The sequence below is a fragment of the Scyliorhinus canicula genome, chromosome 2, assembly GCF_902713615.1.
Source record: "Scyliorhinus canicula chromosome 2, sScyCan1.1, whole genome shotgun sequence".
Taxonomy (NCBI): Eukaryota; Metazoa; Chordata; class Chondrichthyes; order Carcharhiniformes; family Scyliorhinidae; genus Scyliorhinus; species Scyliorhinus canicula.
In genome coordinates this window covers 105,647,533-105,672,869 of record NC_052147.1, presented here as the reverse complement: position 1 = coordinate 105,672,869, position 25,337 = coordinate 105,647,533, and the positions used below count along the sequence as shown (strand labels likewise).

The 25,337-nt window shown below is 44.8% G+C and overlaps 1 protein-coding gene across 7 annotated transcripts in view; it reads left to right on the top strand.

Moving 5' to 3' along the window:
- Positions 1 to 25,337, top strand: part of sipa1l1 (signal-induced proliferation-associated 1 like 1) — a 483,945-nt gene that overhangs the window by 385,308 nt on the left and 73,300 nt on the right. For all 7 annotated transcript variants that reach the window (XM_038784402.1, XM_038784345.1, XM_038784365.1 and 4 more), the window contains 2 exons: positions 21,106 to 21,227; positions 24,594 to 25,066. In XM_038784402.1, coding sequence (XP_038640330.1) covers positions 21,106 to 21,227; positions 24,594 to 25,066 — 595 coding nt within the window. The remainder of the gene's footprint in view (positions 1 to 21,105; positions 21,228 to 24,593; positions 25,067 to 25,337) is intronic.

Here is a 25,337-nt window from a genome sequence, read left to right as displayed (position 1 = left end):
CAGTATGTAAATAGTCCAACTCGGGAAGGGGCGATACTGGACCTGGTGTTGGGGAATGAGCCTGGCCGGGTGGTTGAAGTTTCAGTAGGGGATTACTTTGGGAATAGTGATCACAATTCCGTAAGTTTTAGAATACTCATGGACAAAGACGAAAGTGGTCCTAAAGGAAGAACGCTAAATTGGGGAAGGCCAACCATACCAAAATTCGGCAGGAGCTGGGGAATGTGGATTGGGAGCAGCTGTTTGAAGGCAAATCCACATTTGATATGTGGGAGGCTTTTAAAGAGAGGTTGATTAGAGTGCAGGACAGACATGTCCCTGTGAAAATGAGGGATAGAAATGGCAAGATTAGGGAACCATGGATGACAGGTGAAATTGTGAGACTAGCTAAGAGGAAAAAGGAAGCATACATAAGGTCGAGGCGACTGAAGACAGATGAAGCTTTGGAAGAATATCGGGAATGTAGGACCAATCTGAAACGAGGAATCAAGAGGGCTAAAAGGGGACACGAAATATCTTTAGCAAACAGGGTTAAAGAAAATCTCAAAGCTTTTTATTATATAAGGAGCAAGAGGGTAACTAGAGAAAGGGTTGGCCCACTCAAGGACAAAGGAGGAAAGTTATGCGTGGAGTCAGAGAAAATGGGTGAGATTCTTAACAAGTACTTTGCATCTGTATTCACCGAGGAGAGGGACATGACTGATGTTGAGGTTAGGGATAGATGTTGATTACTCTAGGTCAAGTCGGCATAAGGAGGGAGGATGTGTTGGGTATTCTAAAAGGCATTAAGGTGGACAGGTCCCCCAGTCCGGATGGAATCTATCCCAGGTTACCGAGGGAAGTGAGAGGGGAAATAGCTAGGGCCTTAACAGATATCTTTGCAGCATCCTTTAACACGGGTGAGGTACCGGAGGACTGGAGAATTGCTAATGTTGTCCCCTTGTTTAAGAAGGGTAACAGGGATAATCCAGGTAATTATAGACCAGTGAGCCTGACGTCAATGGTAGGGAAGCTGCTGGAGAAGTTACTGAGGAATAAGATCTATTCCCATTTGGAAGAAAATGGGCTTATCAGTGATAGGTAAAATGGTTTTGTGCAGGGAAGATCATGTCTTACCAACATAACTTAATCGAATTCTTTGAGGAAGTGACAAAGTTGATTGATGAGGGAAGGGCTGTAGATGTCATATACATGGACTTAGTAAGGCATTTGATAAGGTTCCCCATGGTAGGCTGATGGAGAAAGTGAAGTTCATGGGGTCCAGGGTGTACTAGCTAGATGGATAAAGAACTAGCTGGGCAACAGGAGACAGAGAGTAGTAGTGGAAGGGAGTTTCTCAAATTGGAGAACTGTGACCAGTGGTGTTCCACAGGGATCCGTGCTGGGACCACTGTTGTTTGTGATATACATAAATGATCTGGAGGAAGGTATAGGTGATCTGATTAGCAATTTTGCAGATGACACTAAGATTGGTGGAGTAGCAGATAGTGAAGGGGACTGTCAGAGAATACAGCAGAATATAGATAGATTGGAGAGTTGGGCGGAGAAATGGCAGATGAAGTTCAAATGCGAGGTGATGCATTTTGGAAGATCCAATTCAAGAGCGAACTATGTGGTAAATGAAAAAGCCCTGGGGAAAATTGCTGTACAGAGAGATCTAGGTGTTCAGGTCCATTGTACCCTAAAGGTGGCTGCGCAGGTCGATAGAGTGGTCAAGAAGGCATACGGCATGCTTTCCTTCATTGGAACGGGTATTGAATACAAGTGTTGACAGGTCATGTTACAGTTGTATAAGACTTTGGTTCGGCCACATTTGGAATACTGCATACAGTTCTGGTCGCCAGATTACCAAAAGGATGTGGGTGCTTTGGAGAAGGTGCAGAGGAGGTTCATAAGAACATAAGAACTAGGAGCAGGAGTAGGCCATCTGGCCCCTCGAGCCTGCTCCGCCATTCAATGAGATCATGGCTGATCTTTTGTGGACTCAGCTCCACTTTCCGGCCCGAACACCATAACCCTTAATCCCTTTATTCTTCAAAAAACTATCTATCTTTACCTTAAAAACATGTAATGAAGGAGCCTCAACTGCTTCACTGGGCAAGGAATTCCATAGATTCACAACCCCTTGGGTGAAGAAGTTCCTCCTAAACTCAGTTCACCAGGATGTTGCCTGGTATGGAGGGTGCTAGCTATGATGAGAGGTCGAGTAGATTAGGATTACTTTAATTAGAAAGACGGAGGTTGAGGGGGGACCTCATTGAGGTCTACAAAATCATGAGAGGTATAGACAGGGTGGATAGCAAGAAGCTTTTTCCCAGAGTGGGGGACTCCATTACTAGGGGTCACGAGTTCAAGGTGAGAGGGGAAAAGTTTCAGGGAGATATACGTGGAAAGTTCTTTATGCAGAGGGTTGAGGGTGCCTGGAACGCATTGCCGGTGAAGGTGGTAGAGGCGGGCACGATAGTGTCATTTAAGATGTATCTCGACAGATCCGTGAATGGGCAGGGAGCAGAGGGATACAGATCCTTAGAAAATAGGCGGCAGTTTTAGATAGCGGATCTGGATCGGCGCAGGCTCGGAGGGCTGAAGGGCCTGTTCCTGTGCCGTAATTTTTCTTTGTTCTTTCTTTGTAATCCATTGCTACCTTCTTCCAGTTCACAAAGTTCTTCATCATTATCTCCGGCCAGTTTTTCACCTTGTCCCACGAAAAGGTACACAAAAAGAATTAAAATACTGGGTTTCCCAAATGTGTAATTCAAGAACTCGGGGAAGTAATATTACTCATTTTAAAACTTTTACTTTTGCACTTCTCACCCCATTTTCCCCAAATTAATTGTAGATCGAATTACCATTTATTAAACAGCTGGTCGAAAACCAGAAAATGCTATTAAAAAAATACACAGCATCAGGAATGAGAAACGGATAATATTTTGATTATAAATGGTGAGAGAAGATGTTTATTTTTGGCAAATATACAGGAAGAGAATGAACTGAAGAAAACAGGCAACCAAAAATCACAATGAATAAATGAGCTATGCTCCTACTATAATGGCATTGTGAGTGGATTGTAGTGAATCAGAGTTGAAATTAAAAGGAAAAAAACTGCAGGTCCTGAATTTGTTTTTTGTTTTAATTTAAATGGTTGAAAATGTGAAATAACAGAATAATATCAGCATCTTAGAAAGAGTTAAGGCAGGCTTCAAGTAATAGCCATTTTAAATATTTAAATATTTAATCAAATAATTATGTAAATTTTGCATTTTATCAAGTGATAAAGTCTAACCTTTTTTAAAAAAATTTAGATTACCCAATTATTTTTTCCAATTAAGGGGCAATTTAGTGTGGCCAATCCACCTACTCTGCACATTTTTGGGTTGTGGGGGCGAAACCCACGCAGACACAGGGAGAATGTGCAAATTCCACACGGACAGTGACCCAGAGCTGGGATCGAACCTGGGACCTCAGTGCCGTGAGGCGGTTGTGCTAACCACTAGGCCATCGTGCTGCCCTAATAAAGTCTAACCTGATTTACTTTCTCCCCCCACTGTTGGAAAGACTTAAAAGCGCAGCCTTGATTTTCAAACACCGATTGAAATATTTCTTTTTAAATGGTAATGTGGTGACGTTACAGAGCTATATATCATAGCCACCAATGAATAATATTTGAGCTTGAAGTTGCTATGTGAATTTAATGCTTCGTCCCATTTTTAAGGTGAATTTATTACTTCGTTACATTTTGAGAAGCTTTTGTGAATTGCTCCATTGGGAACAACAGCAGGAAGCACAGTGGTTAGCACTGTGGTCTCAGCTGCAGAGGCCCAGATCAATTATAGCCTCGGGTGACTGTGTGGAGTTAGCACATTCTCCCCGTATCTGTGTGGGCTTCCTCTGGGTGCTCCGGTTTCCTTCCACAGTCCAAAGATTTTGCAGGTTAGGTAGATTGGCCATGATAATGTTCAGGGATATGTAGGTTAGGGCAAGCGATTATTGGGATAGTGCAGGGAAGTGGGCTTGGGGGGAGTGCTCTTTCAGGGTCAGTGCAGATTCGGTGGGCCGAATGGCCTCCTTCTGCACTGTTGTGATTCTATGATATAAAGCTAGGTGGGCAACTCCGTCAATGAGTGTGAAATCCAGTCCAAAGTTTTGTGCAGTAAACCACAGTTATGCAATTAGATTGTAATACTCTGTTCAATACAAAAAAATTGGAATTCTACTTTATTTTGCTTGTGAATAGCCTCTTCATCATATGTTTGTTAATTCCCCATTATGACTTTCCATCTATTTAAGAGGTTGGAGCTTTAGGTTTAAAAAAAAAAGTTGCATATTAATATGAGAATACTTTTTCGCACAGGGCGATTTTTATACTGCACATGTTCCTATGCCTTACACCACACAGTTCCAAGGATTAAAAAGAAAATCACCATGGCCAAAGAGAGAGGAGAATAAAAAGATGACTATTTCACATGCCTTACTATTTTTTTTTAATGGATTTTTCTCCGGATCTGCTTTCAGATCTAATTCCACACAGTTCGCTGTTTCTCTTGTTGTGTTGATCTCTAATTGCTTTATGTTCTGTAGTCTTTCTCCTACCTACTCCATTGCAGCTATACTCTTTGATTTCTGTCCAGTTTTGGTTTCTTCCTGAACTCAGTTTGTTTTCTTCAACATTTACTCAATGTTTATATGTCCCAGCTGCAACCACAACATTCAACCTCAGACAGCCAACACAAAATGATGCAATCCACATTGTGGTATACCACATTTTCCACAGTTTGTCCTCCAAGATAGGCAACTTCATATATAAGTCATGCAATGTACACCACTTAAGTAGTTCCCATTAAAATCTATGAATGGAAGATGCGCATATAATTGCCTGTATTTCCATTTTTGTAGAATCAATCATATTTGACCACATGAAAAAGTTTTTACCACAACCCTATTAACCATGATCTTATTGAATGGTGGAGCATACTTGAGGGGCTGAATGGCCTCCTCCTCCCAAGTCCTATGTTCTCAACTAATCTTTTCTGCTGTCCATTTTAGAATTGTTTTCAAGCTATAAGACATTTTATTATGTAAATGAAGATATTACTGTGTAACAAGGTGCTGTAGAGATGAAAGTATTTAGTTTAAAGCAGCTGAGCGTTAGAGAGTTAAAACAATACTCTGAGCAGCACCTACTGTGGTTGTACTGGGTAGTTGCAGAAGCATGACGTTCATGGGCTCCTAGTCAGGATGTGCTGCTGCCAGCAGTTTCCCACCCAGCAATTGCAGCCATGGGTATGTTAAGTAGGACAATTCGATCACTTCAACAATCCGATCACTTCAACAATCCGATCTGGGGACAACCCTCAAGCTCAGTTAGAAATTGGCACACCCTTTCAAAATGGCAGCCCTATCTCTGAGGAACTCGCGTCACTGGTGAGTTTAGCTCCCCAGTTTTCAAAACATATCTGGCTTGACCGTAAGAAACTCTCCAAGACCCAAAACAATGACACGTGTGGTTGAAAAGTGCTGTGGATCTCACCCAAAATGCCAGCGAGAAACACCCAGCCAAACTTGCCCAGACAACACTTCAAAATGCTTTGGTTGAAGCATGCCCAGAGTTTTTTTTTCATAACTTCAGAGTACCTAATCAATTTTTTCCAATTAAGGGGCAATTTAGCGTGGCCAATCCACCTACCCTGCACATCTTTTGGATTGTGGTGGCGAAACCCACGCAAACACGGGGAGAATGTGCAAACTCCACACAGACAGTGACCCGAAGCTAGGATCGAACCTGGGACCTCGGCGCCGTGATGCAGCTGTGCTAACCAATGCACGACCAATGATTCAGGCGGCCTTGAATAATGCCCAGAGTTAACACTGAGTCCAACATTTTCTTTTGGAACTTTGGTGCCGAAGAACAGTCTACTTAGATCGCGCACAACGTTTCCAGTCTATCGGCCACATTGCAACACAAAAAGCAGTGTGCTATGGCACAACATGGCCGGCAACTGCCAGGACACCCCGTTCCCGGGATCTATCCAGCTTGCCAGGCCTTGCAAGATCTAATGCGATCTCGCTAGATAATGCAGTGTGAAGTCCGCCCATTGTGTGCGTGATCACTTTTTGGAAAATCTGCATATTAGAGTGAAACAGCTAGTCTCACTCTCTAATATGCAGTTCCCTGAGGTAACCAAGGTGCTGGGATCCAACCCCTTCCCCTTGGAGACCTGGGGTGAGTGCTGTTCCGTACTGGTCTCCATGAACTGGAGCCAGACAGAACTGCACTCATGGGGGTCTCGCAGGGGATCGAAGATCCCCAGGTACGTGCCCTCTGGGCAGGCTGGCATCCTAGCAGTGCCACCTGGGTACCAGCCTACCATTGCCAAGGTGCCCAGGTAGCACTGCCAGTTGGCTAGGACACTGTCAGGCTAGCAGTACCAAGGTGCCAAGCTGGCATTTCCTTGCACAGCGGTAATCAGTCTCGGGGTGCCTTGTTGACATGAGATGGGCTGCGGGGGCCGCGAGCCCCCTATAGGTAGTTGGGGTTCACGTCTGGGAGTTGAGAGATCAGGACGCCATTTTAAAATGTCATACCGATCTCTTCCTGCACGGAAGAGTTTCGGCGAGCGGGTCTCCGAAGCGCAGGAAACGGAACAAAGTGTACCCGGGCAGCGCCTTTCCCTCGAGGCCCCATGTCTAACCAGAGTCTGCATTAGATAGAATTGTGTTTCTCAGCGCTATGAACACCAGGAAACACGGGGATAAATGCGCTCGCTATGGGGCATAGTAGGACGGCACAGTGATTAGCACTGCTGCATCACGGAGCTGAGGACCCGGGTTTGACCCTGGGTGAAGTTTGCCCACTCTCTCCGTGATTGCGTGGATCTCACCCCCACAACCCAAAGATGTGCAGACTAGGTGGATTGACCATGTTAATAAAATTACCCCTTAATTGGGGAAAAAATAATTGGGTACTCTAAATTTATTTTTAAAAATACTATGGGACATAGTTCCCATTTTCTCTCTGCATTGATGCTACCAGACCTGATGAGCTTTTCTGGCACTCTGTTTTTATTTCAAATTTCTATCATCTGTAGTATTTTGCAATAATGGCAATCAGCAAAGTCTCTTCTGGTGCAAAAGTGCAGATGGGTTAGTAATTAAAGTCCAATTCCAAAACCTCTAGTTAAAACTGCCTGCACAATCTGAACAGTTTTAATGCAAGTTAATCTGGGTCTGAACCTAGCTGAATTTTAAATCCAGAATGGGAAAACTCCTTCCTTCATTGCTAATTATAGAGTGCACCACTGTCCTTAATTGTATTCTTCATGTGCATGTGTGATGTAGTGATAGACCCTACCTGGGTGAGTGTATGACTAACTAATCCTTTTTGCTTAAATCCATCAAAGTCTGCTGAGGTTGCAACCAGCAGTCCAGTTTCTTACAGGTAATTTCTGAGCTGTTTGAAACAGGTTGGGGTTGGGGTTGGGGTTGGGTTTGGGTTTGGGGGGGGGGGGGGGGGGGGGGGGGGGGCAGTGACATCGACTTTCTTTGCAGCCATGACATTGCTGGTGGTGTTTCTATTCTGTAGACATCATGTTTATATTGGCCACTAAGAAGTAGATTAATTAAAACTGATCTTGACACTTGAATGAGTTTATAGATTTTATTTAACAGAAGAAAAAATAATTTCTCAAATATAATGCAGATGCACAATTAGTGATATTGTTTCTATTCTGTAGCCACTTGAAGCTGTCAATCAAACTGTTGAATTACAGGAATCCCATTGTGATAATGTTAAATTGTAAAATGAGTCATGCAGTAGAAACCCTATAGTGCCCTCGGGTTTATATAAATGGTCAGAGTGAAATAGCAGGCACTGCATTTAAAAAAATAAATAAATAAAAACTCCACATTTATTAACTTTATTGAAACTTTAAAGTTTACAAGGGCCACTGCAGACTCAATCAGCCGAATGGCCTCCTTTTGCACTGTAAATTCTATGATCCTTTGATCAAGCCCAGCAAAGTTAAATTCTTTGACAGCTTTGTTTCTTTCGCTTGGCGGTTCTGTGACAGCTTGACAGTTCTAATTCATTTATGCACTTTTTAAACAGTCATGTCTACCTTTAACAATCCCAAGGGCACATGCCTTGCCTCTTCCAAATATGTCCTGGGACCATATCCAAATGGGTACTTAACCTTTCCAAAACGGTACTCTAACAATCAAAACTAAGATCTGGAGATGCCGGCGTTGGACTGGGGTGAGCACAGTAAGAAGTCTTACAACACCAGATTAATGTCCAACATGTTTGTTTCAAACACTAGCTTTCAGAGCACTGCTCCTTCCTCCTTCCATTCACCTGAGGAAGGAGCAGTGCTCCGAAAGCTAGTGTTTGAAACAAACATGTTGGACTTTAACCTGGAATCAAAACTAATTCACAGCATTCAGACCTGCTTCTATCAGGACCAATCTGAACACTTTGGGCTTCAGGCACCTTCCTACCTAACTGTAATCACATTTGAGTGGAGGCAGCTGCTGATGTATATGAGCAGCTACCTTCATGAACCACAATTGCGTGATTATGATCTGCTCACATTTCTCTCTCTTTCACCCACCCCCCTCCAACCTGAGATAATGGCAGAGACCAGGGGCGGAATTCTCCGACTCTCCGGGGGGGGTCGGAGAATCGCCCGGGGCCGGTGTCAATCTCGCCCCCGCCGTGTCCCGAATTCGCCGCCCCCCGAGATTCGGCGGGGCGGGAATCGTGCTGCGCCGGTTGGCGGGCCCCCGGCGGCAATTCTCCGGCCTGCGATGGGCCAAAGTCCCACCGCTGACGGGCCTTTCCCGCTGCCGTGGTTTAAACCACCTCTGGTACTGGCGGCGTGGGCGGGCTCCGGGGTCCTTGGGGGGGGGGGGGGGGGGGGGGGCGATCTGACCCCGGGCGTTGCCTCCACGGTGGCCTGGCCCGCGATCGGGGTCCACCGATCGGCGGGCGGGCCTGTGCCGTGGGGGCACTTGTTTTCTTCCGCCCCCGCCATGGCCTTCACCATGGCAGGGGCGGAAGAGACCCACTCCCCTGCATTTGCGCTGGTATGATGTCAGCAGCCGATGCGCTGCATGCGCGGACTTCCGCCGGCCGGCGAAGGCCTTTAGGCCCCGGCTGGCGGAGCGCCAAATGCCGTTCGCACCGGCCGGCGGAGTGGGAACCACTCCAGTGCGGGCCTAGCCCCTAAAGGTGTGGAGAATTCCGCACCTTTGGGGAGGCCTGACGCCGGAGTGGTTCACACCACTCTGTCCCACTGGGACCCCCCGCCCCGCCGGGTAGGGGAGAATCCCGGCCCAGGTTCAGCACAGGGCTCCCGATTTCAAGTCTTTGCAAGCATTTTTAAAAATTCTTACCTGCATTGGTAGCCCTCTATTGTTACATCCCAGACCTGGAGTCGGAGAGTCTGGAAGTTTATTGTCCCTCCATTTTGGGGAAAAAAAGCCTTGACAATAGCAGATGTGAAATTCCACAGAAGAGTGCTCTTGAGCCATGTCCACTCAAGGATGACATTATAACCCAAGTTGGGACTTTCCAGAAAGCTTGCCAGGCTAATGAAATTGTAAAAGTCAGATGACTCCCTTAGCAACCATCTTGTAGTTCATCCGTGTCTATTTCAAAGGAATACATTTTTTAAAATTGTAATATCAATGGCAGGACCCAAATCATAAATATGAGAGTACTGATCTCCGGGGTACACAGCTTGCCACATTCTGCCAAGAATATTCTTTTAATGCCTACTCTTTTCTGTCTCTTACTCCAAAACAATTACCAACCCATGTCACAAAGTAATCCCCAATTCTCTGCATTTATTTGCTAATCATCTATTGTGTAGAATATTTTGAAGTGCCTTCTGGAAGTTTATATTGACAACACTTATTGACACTCTGATATGCCATGTTTAATGATCTCTTCAAAAAGTTCAACTTTAATTAGTCTGACGTGACCCAAATCTCACATCCATCATGACTCCCCTGGTCAGCGCAGACTTGTGCAAGTGCTCAATCGCTAACTCCGATTTTAACGGTCAAAGAAACACATCGTCAAAGATGTTTCGAGATTGTGTATAATCATATTGTAGCCATTCTGACCAGGATAATTTGCCCATTTGTTGTGAGTGCATGCAAAAAGTTACATTTTTCACTGCCTTGTAGAGCTTTTTACAAATATTCAGTGCTTAAGCATCGAACATGTCATAAGCTGTAGAAATTTGTATGATGTTGCATAACTGCAGAAAACATGTCCGTGCAAGTTGTTATCATAGAATTTGCAGTGCAGAAGGTGGTCATTCGGCCCTTCGACTCTGCATCGGCCCTTGAAATGAGCACCCTACTTAAGCCCACACCTCTACCTAACCCTTTTGGACACCTAAGGGCAATTTAGCACAGCCAATCCACCTAATCTGCACATTGTTGAACTGTGGGAGGAAACCAGAGCACCCGGAGGAAACCCTCGCAGACACGGGGGAGAAAGTGCTAACTCCACACAAAACGGTCACCTGAAGCCGGAATTGAACCCGGGGCCGTGGAACGGTGAGGTGGAAGTGCTAACCGCTGTGCCACCTGTCGCCCATGAGAAGCCTTGGATGCAGGCCAAAAACAGGTTGTAAAGCAGAGATGATTTAGATGACCTGGGTGTGGTAATTGAAATGGGAAGGATGGTGCTTACTAATTGTGCATCTATTATATTTGAGAAATTATTTTTTCTTTTGTTAAGTAAAATCTATAAACTCATTCAAGTGTCGAGATCAGTTTTAATTAATCTACTTCTTAGTAGCCAATAAAAACAAGATGTTGTTTGAAGATACTTTCCCATCAAGCTTTATAGTTAAGTTGGAGTATTATGGTGGACGTCTTGCAATTTGTGCAGTGATTTTTGAGAGATTTCCAAGCATGGTTTGGCCTGTGGTTCAGGGTTTAGTTGAAGTGCTAAAACACACAGCAGCCTGAACTAATTCCAAATATTTCAAAGCTCTGCTATTGCCAAAAAGGCCTTGTCTTAATTTCCATATTAAATGAGTTTCTTGTTACATGCAGTGTTCACGTGTTCTTTCTTTTTTTTCTTTTTCTCTTTTCTCTTCCCTGACCCACCATCTGTTCTGTCTGCAAAAAGCCTGTCATTATCATGTGCATCAAATTGCAGTGTGTTCGACAGGGTATAGTTTAGCTCTGAAGATTCATGGTAATTGTGATGACAATAATGAATGTGAAACCGCCCATCCCCCTGCTGCGTATTCATGGCCATCAAAGTAACTCCTGTAACACCCAGGAACTAATGACGCAAGTTTATTTGTTAAACTGGGCTCAAGATCAGTGAACTTGGATGAAATCAACAGCGTCATCCATTAACTTGTACTATTGACAAGTGTTTACGTGTTCACTTTCTTTTGTTCAAAATGTCATTTGTGTTTTAACCACCTGACCTTTTACACTGCTGAGAAGCACTGTTTTCTAATCAAGTACGTTGGACTTGACTCTGATCTTCAAATCCCAGTCTATAGTGTTAGATTGCAATGTAGTTCCTAAATGTTTATCATTATGGTTGGTAAATCGGATGCTTACAAGAAGAGCCTCAATGGTTTGAAACCCAGACACATTGAAGCATTTTTCATGACAGAAAACGATGTTTCATAGATGTTCTTGCAAAAGGTCTACATCCAGTATTTGCAGTTTGTTTTTTTTGCCCCTCTCGGTGTTTCAGACTTTCTGTAGAATTTACCAGCTCTGATAAATTTGCCGCTTGGATAGTATGTAAAGAATAAAGTAGAGTTGCTTTCCACCAATTTTCACTCCTGTGATGAACATTGCACATGCCACTAGAAATATTCAATTCAATCTCACTTTATTGTCCTTACGGAAATTAATTTCAGGCGCATTGCTCATTCATTCAAAATTTATATATGAATGAATCTTGCCAAAAATAAAGAAAATTATCCTATCGCAGAGATCCAACTTTAATTTTAAAAAAATTTTAAAAACGATTTCAATGCATTAAAATAATCAGTCAGTGAGTTCCATCTCGAGTACATGCATGTCCTCATCCAACTCCAGTTAAAAACAGTTAGAGCGAAGGGCACAGACAAGTTCGGAAACTGATTTGTCCTGCTTCTGAGGGATTGTACTCTTTTCCCTGAACGCATTCAATATTCCTAATGAAACAAGGGGTGACTCTCATTGCTCATGACACTGTTTATTTTCGTTAGAATTATTCAAGACCTTCAAAAGGGTGAATAAGTCTATTCTCGGGTTCGTGTGGGCGCGGAAGGCCCTGAGAGTAAGGAGGGTATTCTTGGAGCGAAGAAGGGAGGTAGGAGGTTTGGCGTTGCCCAACCTGTGTGGGTATTACTGGGCGGCGAATGTGGTAATGATTCGTAGGTGGGTGACGGAAGGGGAGGGTGACGCACGGAAGAGATTGGAGGTGGCGCCCTGTTTGGGTACGAGTCTGGAGGCTTTGGTGACAGCCCCACTTCCACTCCCCCCCGGCAAAGTACTCCACGAGTCCGGTAGTGGTGGCGTCCATCAAACTCTGGGGGCAGTGGAGGCGGCATAGGGGGGAAGTGAATGCCTCAGTCTGGGCCCCGATACGGGGAAATCACTGTTTTGCACCGGGGAGAATGGATGGTGGATTTGGGAGTTGGCACAGGGCAGGCATCAGACAGATTGGGGACCTCTTCCTTGATGGGAAGTTCGCGACTCTGGAGGAGCTGGAGGGGAAGTGGAACCTCCCCCCGGGAACACTTTTAGGTATATGCAGATCAGGGCATTTGTTAAGCGGCAGGTGGCGGAGTTTCCGCGGCTGCCGCCAAGGGGGTTGCAGGATAGGGTGCTCTCGGGTACGTGGGTCGGTGAGGTGAAGATCTCGGCAATTTATCAGTTGATGCAGGAGGAGGAGGAGGCCTCAGTAGAGGAGCTCAAAGCGAAGTGGGAGGAAGAGCTGGGGAAGAGATTGAGGATGGAACGTGGTCGGACGCCCTGGAGAGGGTGAACTCGTCCTCTTCTTGCGCACGGCTCAGCTTAATTCAGCTGAAGGTGCTGCATAGGGTGCACATGACAGGGGCCAGGATGAGCCGGTTCTTTGGCGGAGAAGACGGGTGCGGGAGGTGTTTAGGTGGCCCAGCGAATCACACCCATGTGTTTTGGGCATGTCCGGCCTTGGAGGGGTTTTGGAAGAGGGTGGCGGGGACTTTGTCTGAAGTGGTCGGGTCTAGGGTCAGGCCGGGCTGGGGGCTCACGGTTTTTGGGGTAGCTTCGGAGCCGGGAGTACAGGAGGCGAGAGAGGCCGGCATTCTGGCCTTTGCGTCTCTAGTAGCCCGGCGCAGGATTCTGTTACAGTGGAGGGATACGCGGCCCCCAAGTTCGGAGGCCTGGATCAACGACATGGCTGGGTTCATCAAGTTGGAGAAGGTTAAGTTTGCCCTGAGGGGGTCGGTACAGGGGTTCTTTCGGCAGTGGCAGCCCTTGATTTCCTGGCGAAGGGGTAGAGGGTGGTCAGTCTCAGCAGCAACCTGGGGGGGGGGGGGGGGGGGGGGGGGGGGGGGCTGGTTAAGGGGGTTTGTTTTTGCGACGGTGGGCTTGTTATTTTCTTCTTTCTTGTATTATTGTTTGTTAATATTAATCATTCTGTTTGGGGGGGAGGGGAGTTATTTTCTTGTTTCGGTGTAGAACTACACCTTGTCTACTTTAACTGTGGGGAGAAAATTTGTTGTTGAAAAACTTGAATAAAAATTATTTAAAAAAAAAAAAAAAAAATTATTCAAGACCAGAGTCTGTCAAGGAAGATCCGTCTATCAAACACCGCTCCTGCCTGGTTCAGTAATCTCTGCACCCTTTGAGTCAACTTTCCTTAGACTACAGCATCAGAAGAGGCACCCAAAAGAGATATCGCTCTCAACTACAGCCGTGTAAAAGAGTCATGACTGATGGATCTACTCAAAAAGATTTAAATTTTCTGAGCCCTAAAGTTGCCATTAAGAAGCTGTGAACAAGGGCTATATGTCACGTTTCCCTTGATAGCAAGAATTGGAATTGGACTGTCTTAAATATATTATCCCACATAGAATAAACGTCTTATTAATTTAGTAGCTCAGAGTTATTATTGCTCATAATTCTCCTACAAGTTATGACTTGAACATAACTGTGGGCGCGATTCTCCGCAAATGCGGCGAGTCGTAAAGGCTGCCGTGAAACTGGCCGTGTTTCACGGCAGCCTCCGCGCCCCCTCCCGGGACCCGATTTCCCCCCCCCCCCCCCCCCCCCCCCCCCCCAGGGCGGGGCTAGCAGCGGGGCCCCGTGAACCACGGCATCGTGGCCTTAGTGAACGTCGCTAAGTCAGCGCGCCAAGCATCCGCCGGCTGACGCGCACGATGACGTCAGCCGTGCATGCGCAGATTGGACGGCTCCAACCCGCGCATGCGCGGGGCTGTCATCTCCCTCGGCCGCCCCGCAGACTGATCCTGCGGGGCGGTGGAAGGAGAAAGAGTGCGTCCGTTACGGACGCACTGCCCGCGATCGGTGCCCACCGATCATGGGCCCATGCCCCCCCTTGGCGCGGCCATGGTACTGCCGTGCTAATCGGGGCCCTGGATGCCCAGAACGGGCATGTTGCGGCCGTTTTTACGACGGCAGCAAGCAGGTGTGTTTGCTGCCATAAAAACGGCCGTAAAGGCCTGGGAACTCGGCCCATCAGCCTGGGGAGAATCGCTGTTCGCCGTAAAAAACGGCGAGCAGCGATTCGTGTCGTAGGGCGGCCGTGGGGGGGGGGAGAATAGCGGGAGGGCGTGAAAAATGTCAGGGACGCCCTCCCGCTATTCTCCGACCCGTCGTGGGCAGCGGAGAATCGCGCCCTGTTTCTTTCAGCATTGAGTTGATTGTATTCGGATTACCAAAGGTTAGAGAATTTACAATTAAACATATTAACTTCTAATAAACCAAACTAAATATCAAAATGTTATGCTTCCTGCACTGAGCTGCATTCTTGGTGATGACTTCTGTTTGGAGGGCACGCAGGGTAATTCTGCAGTCTCTGAATTTGCTTAATATACTTGTTACACTCCATGTTTAGGGATGGTGCTCCTTTAAGTTCATTTTTATGATAGTCACAAAAGTTAGGCATGCTGTTTCTAGGGAATTCCTAAATACTACCACTCGTGGGACTTGGCTAGTTGTTCCTGCCAGTTGGTGCAGGCACTTTCACAGCACTTGTACATAGTACACAAAACTTATAATATTTACGCAAAAAGAGTCAGCCACTATCTTAGAGTGGGTGGTTTATGGACGTGAATCTCCCAAAAGAGAACAGAGTCCCCTAGTAAGACTTCGCAGTGCCGCAAAATGCAAGGCGCGATTTGCGACGTGACTCGTGGAATAAGGAGCCTGAATGGGAAACGCGCGGCTGACTCCACACATAGCCCTGTTTTGTCCAGTGGGGAGCTCTGCACGCTGGAATTCCCCATTGTAGCGAGAGATCGGGATGCTATTTTTAAATGACGTCCCGATCTCTCAGGCCCCCTAATCAGACCCCGACCTCTCTTTCTCTCTTCCCCCCACCCCCATAGTATGTGCAAACATACTATGGGAGGGTCCCTGGCACCCGTACCCCCCCCCAAACACCTATCAAGCGTGCAAATAAAATACCAGCTTAGCACCTTAGCTATGCCCATGCCAGCTGGCAGTGCCATCTGGGCAACTTTGCAGTGCCAATCGGCACTGCCAAGGTGGCACCAGCAGTGGCCGGGTGCCACCCTATGAAAAGGGCATGCAGCTGGGGGACCTCTGATCCCCTGGGAGACCCCCACAAGTGCCATTCCTTCATGTCCTCGTTTGTGGGGACCAGTACTGAACGGTGCTCGCCCTAAGGTCTCTGAGGCGAAGGAGTTGAATCCCAAAGCCTCGGATACCTCGGGAATTTTGACATAAGTGTGAGGCTTGCTGCCTTGCTCTAATATGCAAGTATGCCAAAAGGGTATCCTGCCCATTGTGGCAGTGGTGAGCTGCTTTGCATTCGCAGCATGGCCGTTGGATCGTACCCTACTTTCTCATTCTGAAGTTTGAAATGTGTTAAATGGTGCATACCGTTGGGTACGGTGGTCAGACTTGTGTGTTCCGAGGTCTCTGTTCCAGTAATTGCTTTGTGCCGTGTCGAAGCTTTCACACTTGGAGATCTAGGTTGCCTACCTTAAATCCCCACCACCCTTGTCTCCCTCGCTCCAATAAAATACATGTGGATAATATTGTAAGATGCATGTGTTGGTCGGGTATCTATAGATACTCGTTGAAGTTGTGGAACATCATTGGCCCTGAGTGGAGAGAGCTTTTCCTTGAATCTACTTGAGGCTGACTGCCTCACTATTTCAGCTTATATTGGCCTAAGGATACATTCTAGCATCTGATTTGCTTCACTCGCTCCCACCAAACATTGCTGCAAAATTCAGTTTATAATCCTGGACCCCGCCCGATCTCTTCCCACTTGAGTATTATTCCTTTCTGAGATGTTTCATTCCTGTGAGTACAAATTTTCATTTCTGTGCATTGAGGGGGAAATCAACCAGCCGCATGGTGCCAAACCGGGGCACGACACAGCCAGTATACCTGGCTCGCCAAGCCTCACGAGATCTAATGGGATCTCGTAAAATGTTGCGATCTGGATACCACCCACAATGTCCGGGATCCAGATCTGGCTAATTTGCCTCCTGCAGTACTTTAATATGCACTCTCTGTGTTAACCAAGGTGTGGCGTCTAACCTCTGGGCCTTGGAGTCCCCAAGCGAGTGCTGCTTAGTACTGTTCTCCACAAATTGGGAATCAGACGTTTGTGCAACGTTGGGGGGGGGGGGGGGGGGGGGGGGGGGTCTCAGAGGGGATCGAGAGCCCTTGGCTGTGTTCAAGGTAGGGTGGGCGGTACCCTGGCATCCTGATGCCAGTGCTACCTGGGCAATCTGGCAGTGCTGCCTGGGTGCCACCCTGGCAGGGTGCCCAGGTTGTGCTTGCAGGGGCATTGCCAGGCTGGCAGTGTTGAGGTGCCTGGGTGGCATTTTGCCAGTACCGATAATCGGGCCCAGGGGTGCCCTGCCATTGTTCGGTGGGGTGTTGGGGGCTGGAATGATCCCCTTCTGGGTGAGTTGGGGGTCCAGGGGTTGCATTGGGGTTCTCTAGATCGCCATTGAAGAGTTCCTCCGTGCAGGAACTGAGACTAAATGTGGCCTTGGCGGGGTGTTCCCTGCTGAGGCTGCAAAATGAAACGTCCCATTAGATAGCAGGGTCTTTCGCGGCACTACGATCTTTGGGAAACACGGCTAAACACGTTCTACACGGGACTCTGTTTCCTTTCAATTAATTGCGCCCTGCATCTCGACAGTCGCCTGTTGGTGCAATTGGACACCTAAGTCTGCAGCTATGTAATATTTTGGAAAAGCATTTTTTGTCAGGACTTTTTTTTAAAAAGTGAAAACTTTTGGTGTTGATGATGTGTGATCAAACTGTGTGATCAAACATCAAACTGTGATGATGGTGTTTTAATTTTTTTGCCTCAATAGTTCAGTAATGTGTTTACTTCAAAACAAAGTGCTAAAGATCAGAAATCTTGAGGAAAAAAGCATCGCAACTTAGGCTTGACATGAAAATTGGAAATAAAAAGAGAAGTTGATATGGGCAACTGATTAGTAGGCTAAAATACAAATAATTAACAAGTTTGCAAATGTATCAGTTGTTACCATCCCTGTAGAGACACATAATTTTTTTTTAGAAAAGAAGAAGAATCCCCATGAAGTCAACAAAGAAAAAATCAGATGGACAACAAGATATTACTTTTTAAAAACGTTACTGTAGCACACTAACACTAATATAATTTAAATATTAATTAACAGGCGAAAGAAATTTCAAGTCGAGGCAAGTTTCTTTTAAATAACTAAAGATGCGTCTCCGTCTCAAGTAGTTGCAGGCACCCGCATTGCTTTCCGTACTAATGTGGTACCAAGTACAAGGTTTTTCCATCTTGGCCTCTACCATGTTGGGTATCTCCTTTACTACCCTCTCTTTCTCTCCCCCCCCCCCCCCCCCCCCCCCCCCCACCACACACAATGGTGTTACCACCAACAAGATGCACATTTACAGACCTATTCTCACTCTGGTTATGGCAGATTTCCGAGAGACTCTGGGCTTTAAATGGTCTCTGGGTCTGGCAACATTGAAACAGCAGCAATTGGCCTTGTCCAATTCACAACCTGGTTCTCTTCTATATTCTGAGACCTGCTTCATCATGAGGATCTGTATGAAAACTGTGAAAGTGAAAACTTCCATTCAGAGAGAACCTGGCTTGTTTCTTCTCAGAAAAACTTTCAGTGGGTTCTAAACTTGCAAACAGAAGCACAGTCTGAAATCCAATAGCATTACAATTAGATTGCTGTTTCCTCTTTGCTACTTAGCTGTTCATCCCCATGGCAAACTCAAGTTTCAAAGGAATTTCTTGGAACACAATGATGTCATAATCAGAAAACCAATTAACCCCCGATCAGGATACTCCCAGTTTGATCCCAAAAGAAAATACAGCCTTTCCCAAAACACGACACATCAATGATTATTCCATCACACTGTATACTGCAGGAAGCACACTTGTATTCCTAGTTTCTTCATTTGATGTCAGTACGTGAACGATGATACGACCTTGAAGGAAGATCAGTAACTTTTCAGAAAGTAATTTGAATTTCCAGTGAACAACTGAAAGAATTACATCACAAGATTTCACATTTTAAACAAATCTTTACTGTGCAAGAGTTAAACAAAGCAAGTGCTACTAATGTAGCACTATATTTTGTAAACAACTATATCTCCACTTTTATATGCACACCTACAGTTTACCGGATCCTGAGAGTTCATTCACTTTGATTCTCCTCTGTGTTCCAGCCATTCTCCGAGGTACAAAATTTTGTGGGATCTTTCCATTAACATCCAGCTAGGCAACTCTCCAGCATTTCACAATGGTGGACACCCCAGCGCAAGCATGGACATCACTGCTTTCTTGCTCACTGACTCCAAAATCAAAAAACACCCTTTTTTTCTGATGGTCCTTTGCTTCTGGGCTACAACTCTTGACAGATATTTCTCTCTCTTTGCTTCTCTAACCTCTTTCTTCTGTGTAGAAACATATTTGACCGAAAACCAAAAGAAAATTCTCCATGACAGTGTGGCAAACTTGGGAAGTCCCAGATAGAGATTCAAGCTAATCATTTACACTTCCCAACTCTTCCCTATGTTTTGGGAAACCATATGAATAATTTCGATCCTCCATGATAACAACTGTAGACATCTTGTTTTCACAAAGATTTGGAAAGGGGCTGCCCATTGTTTAATGTTTTCCCACTCCCAACTCGTGTCTCATTAAACAAACACAAGTCACCCTTTGAATGGCATTTACTTAAGGTCCTGAATATGAACTTGTAACCACGGGTTTTCAGTCATCTTACGTTTAGCAATTCAATCCCCAAACTAAAAGTTATGCTCCTGAAACATATGAATCATGAATTGAGACATAGATGGAGATATAATACTTCGGTGGGTTGGGGTGTGAGTGATGTATACGCATTGCAGGGCTCTAAATGCAGCAAACATTTAACTTTTTTTTTTGCAAATTAAGTTTTTGTTTTAAAAAAAACAGTCCTTTTTGAATTGAAGCCAAAGATTGTTTCAGTTCGCGGAATACATGTGGATACTCACTCATACTGAGCTACATTGACATGTTTGGTCATTTGAACAGTACCACCTGTTGATTAATTATAGAGGATTTCAACTGACTTCAATCTTGCAGAAAATGGAACTTGAAAGACCTGTAATGTTTACTTTGACAGTTACACAATTCATTTTAAATTCTTGTTGAAAACTGATGATGGTTGTGGTCCTCTAACCAATTGTAATTGCAATTTCAGATACACAACAAACAATTTTGCAACATTATGCATACTTTTCCAAAACTATACACACGCACACTATTTCACAAGGGAAGTGCTTATACATTCTACCATTGCAGGAAACAATATGTTGGGGTTCCACTGTACCCAAGGGTACAAGGTTAAATATGAGTGAATAACGGATGGATTTTTTTGGCAATGCAAAATCAGCAGGCATCAGATACCTGCCAATAGCCCATTCAACTGTGCTTATTCAGTAACCAATATCCTGCCATGTCTGCAGGCAGTTTTTAGGTACAGTGTTTATCTTTATAATTTCTTGGTGGACTGCATGATGCCGTTGTCAACATACAGCTCTGATTTGCAGAATTAAATGCAGAATTATTATGACGCAGAAGGAGTCCATTTGGCCTATTGTTTCTGCACCGGCTCTCCAAACGAGCATGATGACCTAGTTCCATTCCCCTGCCTTTTCCCTGTGCCCCAATAACAATTCTATCAATGATATCAGTAAGATCTCACCCATAAGTCCCAAATACACCACGACTGTTCTTTTCTCTTTTAAGAGTTACCATTTTAAATAGACCTGAAAGGGAATGGATCAGAGTTTGAATGGATTATCTGAAAGGCGTTTGATTCCTGTTGTTTCTCCATCTCCAGAACAAAAATGCACAATCATTAAGTACTCATTTTATCACGCAATCTCATGGGTATAGTGGAGCCCCAACACATTGCCTTCTGCAGTGGTAAAAGGTGCATCCATTTCTATTGCAAAGCATTCTTTATGTGTATTTTCTTGGAAAAATAGGCATGATGAGGCTGAAGAATTCCTTTTGTTGTGCTTTTATGTGAAGAAAGTTTGAACTAATTTCCTGTTCTGGGATTTTTATTTTGCTACACACAGCTGCTGCTGTATGCATTTTCAAAAGGTTCCATTAATTACAACATCTGAAATTGCGATTTAGTTGTTTGTGTGACCACAGCCATAATCCATTTCCAAGATGAATTTAAAATGAACTATATAAATTTCAAAGTAGACATTATAGCTCTTTTGGGTTCCATTTTAAGCCAATGTGAAGTCAGTTGAAACCCTCTAAGTTTTATCTGGCCTGTTTGGAAATAACACAAGGACGACGACTCTGTTTTATAAAAAGTGTTGAAATTCTGCTTTCAGAACCAACCTGGCACATCCCATCCGTATCAAAGGTAACATCTGCACTTCAAAATAGCCCCAACGGAAGGCTGATAAGACAGGATGTGGTAGTCGGTCATGTTTCTCCCAACAAACATGGACAGGTAAATAAATTAAAATCTGTTGCATAATCATCTGCACCAACTCTAATTTATAAACAGAGTGATTTATTCCTCGCTGTTAATGATCATGATAGCCAGAGCAAAGTCTGATTGCTTGACATATTCTATCATTAACTTGCAACTTATGATAAGAGCAAATTGCTGTGGATGCTGGAATCTCAAACCAAAGAGAAAATGCTGGAAAATGACAGCATCTGTAGGGAGAGAAAAGAGCAAACGTTTTGTCAAAGCTTTGACACGGTCATCTGGACTCGAAACATTAGCTCTCTTTTCTCCCTACAGATACTGCCAGACCTGCTGAGATATTCCAGCATTTTCTCTTTGGTTTATGATAGATAAGAATTATCGAAAATCTTATTCTGGTTTAAAGAGCCTTTGAGTTTAGTGAGGAGCAGCCTTCGAGGAGTTAAATATTTTGAAATTAAATATTTTTTGATTATTTTCAGTTATAATCTCTTTTCCTCTCTCACTTTCCCCTCTCTAGTTCCCCCACTAAATGCATGGAGGCATGGATAACTAATATTCCCATGCCCAAATAACATTAAATGTCAAACAGAAGCATTTGAGTACATGACTCATAGGTTTCTTAATCAGGCTCCATTAATCTGTGGCAGTTTATGAAAAATTGATGTTTTCACATGTCCATGGTGTGGGATAGAGGGAAATTTGGCCAATTGGATAAGTACTGGCTCTCACATAGAAGGTGGTGGTGGATGGAACATTTTCAGACTGGAGACCAGTTACCAGCGGTGTACCACAGGGATCAGTGCTGGGTCCTCTGCTATTTGTGATTTTTATAAATGACTTGGAAAAGGGGGCTGAAGGGTGGGTCAGTAAATTTGCTGATGACACCAAGATAGGTGGAGTAGTGGATGAGGTGGATGGCTGTTGTAGGCTGTAAAGAGACATTGATAGGATGCAGAGCTGGGCTGAAAAATGGCAGATGGAGTTTAACCCTGATAAGTGTGAGGTGATCCATTTTGGTAGGACAAATTTGAATGCGGATTACAGCATCAACGGCAGGGTTCTGAGGAATGTGGAGGAACAGAGAGATCTTGGGATTCATGTCCACAGGTCTCTGAAGGCTGCCACTCAAGTGGATAGAGCCATGAAGAAGGCCTATAGTGTGTTAGCGTTTATTAACAGGGGGCTTGAGTTTAAGAGCCGTGGGGTTATGCTGCAACTGTACAGGGCCCTGCTGAGATCACATTTGGAGTATTGTGTGCAGTTCTGGTCACCTCATTATAGGAAGGATGTGGAAGCATTGGAAAGTGTGCAAAGGAGTTTTACCAGGATGCTGCTTGGATTGGAGGGTAGGTCTGATGAGAAAAGGTTGAGGGAGCTAGGGCTTTACTCATTGGAGCGAAGGAGGATGAGAGGCGACTTAATAGAGGTTTATAGGATGATGAGGGGGATAGATAGAGTGGACGTTCAGAGACTATTTCCTCGGGTGGATGTAGCTGTTACAGGGGGGCATAACTATAAGGTTCGGGGTGGGAGATATAGGAGGGATGTCCGAGGTAGGTTCTTTACTCAGAGAGTGGTTAGAGTGTGGAATGGACTACCTGCTGTGATAGTGGAGTCGGACATTTTAGGAACTTTCAAGCGGTTATTGGATAGGCACATGGATCACAGCAGAATGACAGGGAGTGGGAGAGGTTGATTTTGGTTTCGGACAAAGCTCGGCACAACATCGAGGGCCTAAGGGCCTGTTCTGTGCTGTACTGTTCTATGTTCATGTAACACTGCTGAGTCAGTCATTAAGATATATCTGTGGGAACAATTGTTCAAGTTCACTTCCTTGTGCTACTGAAATAGCCCAGTTCGCAATTGTGCAGTCACAACCTTATGCTGTCCACAAGGTAAACATAACATGGCCTGAAAAGATCACATTAAGGCTCTGTGTTAAATGTGAAGATTATAATCAGTATGTAGCACATGGCACGTGGCCACTATGTCACCATTTTTCTGTGGAACATGGTTAATGCACATTTGGTCAGTCACAATGGTTTGTGTGGATCAGATACTTGCATTACAAATTCACTGAGGCATCAGGGATTCCCTCATGCCAGAACCCAAGTCATAGAATCAAAGTCATAGAGTGATTACAGCATGGAAAGAAACCATTCAGCCCATTGAGTCCATGCAAGGTTTCTTTAGAGCAATCCAGTCAATCATATTTCCCCCGCCCTATTCCCACAACCGTGAAACTTTAGTTTCCTAAAGTGCTCATCAAGTTTCCTTTTGAAATCATTGATTGTTTCCACTTGCACCATCCTTGTAGGCAATGCATTCCAGGTTGTTACCATTCGCCGTGTAAAAAGGTTCACTTATTAATATAATTTAGACAGGAGGTGTTTTTTTTTCACTGTCAAAACATTCCCTGAATGTTTTAATACACTCTTTAAGTCATTGAAGTGTTAATCATCAGCATCTGAAGCACATTCTATACTGATATGTTTTGTTAATGGTTTCCGGTGATGGCCTGTCCTGGCTATTTGTTCCTCTAGATGAAGTCTTGAGATGATTTTTAGTTGCTAGTCATCTGAACTTTACTCTCTGCTGATGAATTTGAAGTCCCTGTTCCAACAGCTCCTCTACATTGGGCAAGGGAAGTCCATTTGCTTTGGAGGGCAGTTGGTCACAATGCTGAAGTGAGGTGATAGCCATGGTGCATACACTTAATGCACTTTACTGATGAGCAGGAGATGCGGTGCAGTTTGACATCGCAACACATTACTACACTCAAAAACTAAGCAGCTGGATTTACTACCTTTCCATTTCCAGTTCAGAAGCTGGTGAAATGCAGATATTTGAGTGGAGCTAAACTGAGAACAGTGTGTCATGCAACTTACACTTTTCGTATCTCGCAACAAACCGTCCCAACTTTCAGCTGTAAACTTGTTATCTGGTGGTAGCAGAAAGAAAGGCAGTTATTTGCTGCACTGGGATTTCTTCCTGCAGTTGGCTTCAGGAACACCACTTCTTAGGATGGATCTACACTCCACCAGGGGCCTCCAAACCCATCCTTATGTTCAATTGTCACTGAATTGGTTGTCAGCAATGCCACTATGATAGGACCGGCATATCATGATGTTGTATCTAAGTGAGAGAAGGTTTATAATTTGTAATATTTGTTTACAACAAGAATCCAATAGCCAATTAATAGCTCACAATATATGACTTTCTTATCAGATTCAAACATTCTGCAATTACAAATTTTGCTGTAAGCAGTTTTAGGTGGTGAATATTTTGATCTGTAAGTTTTATTAATTAAGCACTATCTTAAATCATTTGGGACATAAACCCCATGTAATTATGTTTCGTTACCCCCACCTCTCTTCCTAGACCGATGCACAGTATTCGAGTCACTCAAGTAGCAACACACTTTCCAGCAATGCTTCAAGTGCTCACAGTGATGAAAAATGGTATGAGACCGGCGACCGCATGGAGTCTGAACTAAATGGATATAACTACATTCAGGGCACATCCGCAGACAGTGGCATCGACACAACCTCTTATGGGCCATGTCATAGCACCATGTTGTCTTCAGGCACCCCAGTTTGCCCAACAAGTTCTTTGAGGTCTGCACCACTGAAAGAAAAGGCAGCTTCTCCTTGGCCTGGCTCTAGTGATGGTAGCATGCATTGCAGCCGATTAGGAGATCGGGCCACTCACAGTTACGAGAGGAGGGGAGCACAATCACCAGCACTGAGCGCAGAAAGCAAGTCTTATGGAGGATTGGTACACAGTACATCAAATCTACCAGTTCGAGAAAGCAGTGCTGCATATAGCCTCAGTGATACCTCCTCCCAGTCAAGGTAGTTAATTATTTTATTTATCTCTTAATAACTATGGGTTTCTCTGTTTTTCCTTTTTGGTGACTTTCCACCTGATCAAGCATGCAAAAGTAATGTGTATAGCCTCAGCAATAGCTCCTCAACCAACTTGAGCTAGCGCACCCTGTAAAGTGTGCAAATGCGGGCAGCACGGTGGCACAGTGGTTAGCATTGCTGCCTATGGCGCTGAGGACCCGGGTTCGAATCCCGGCCCTGGGTCACTGTCTGTGAGGAGTTTGCACATTCTCCCCGT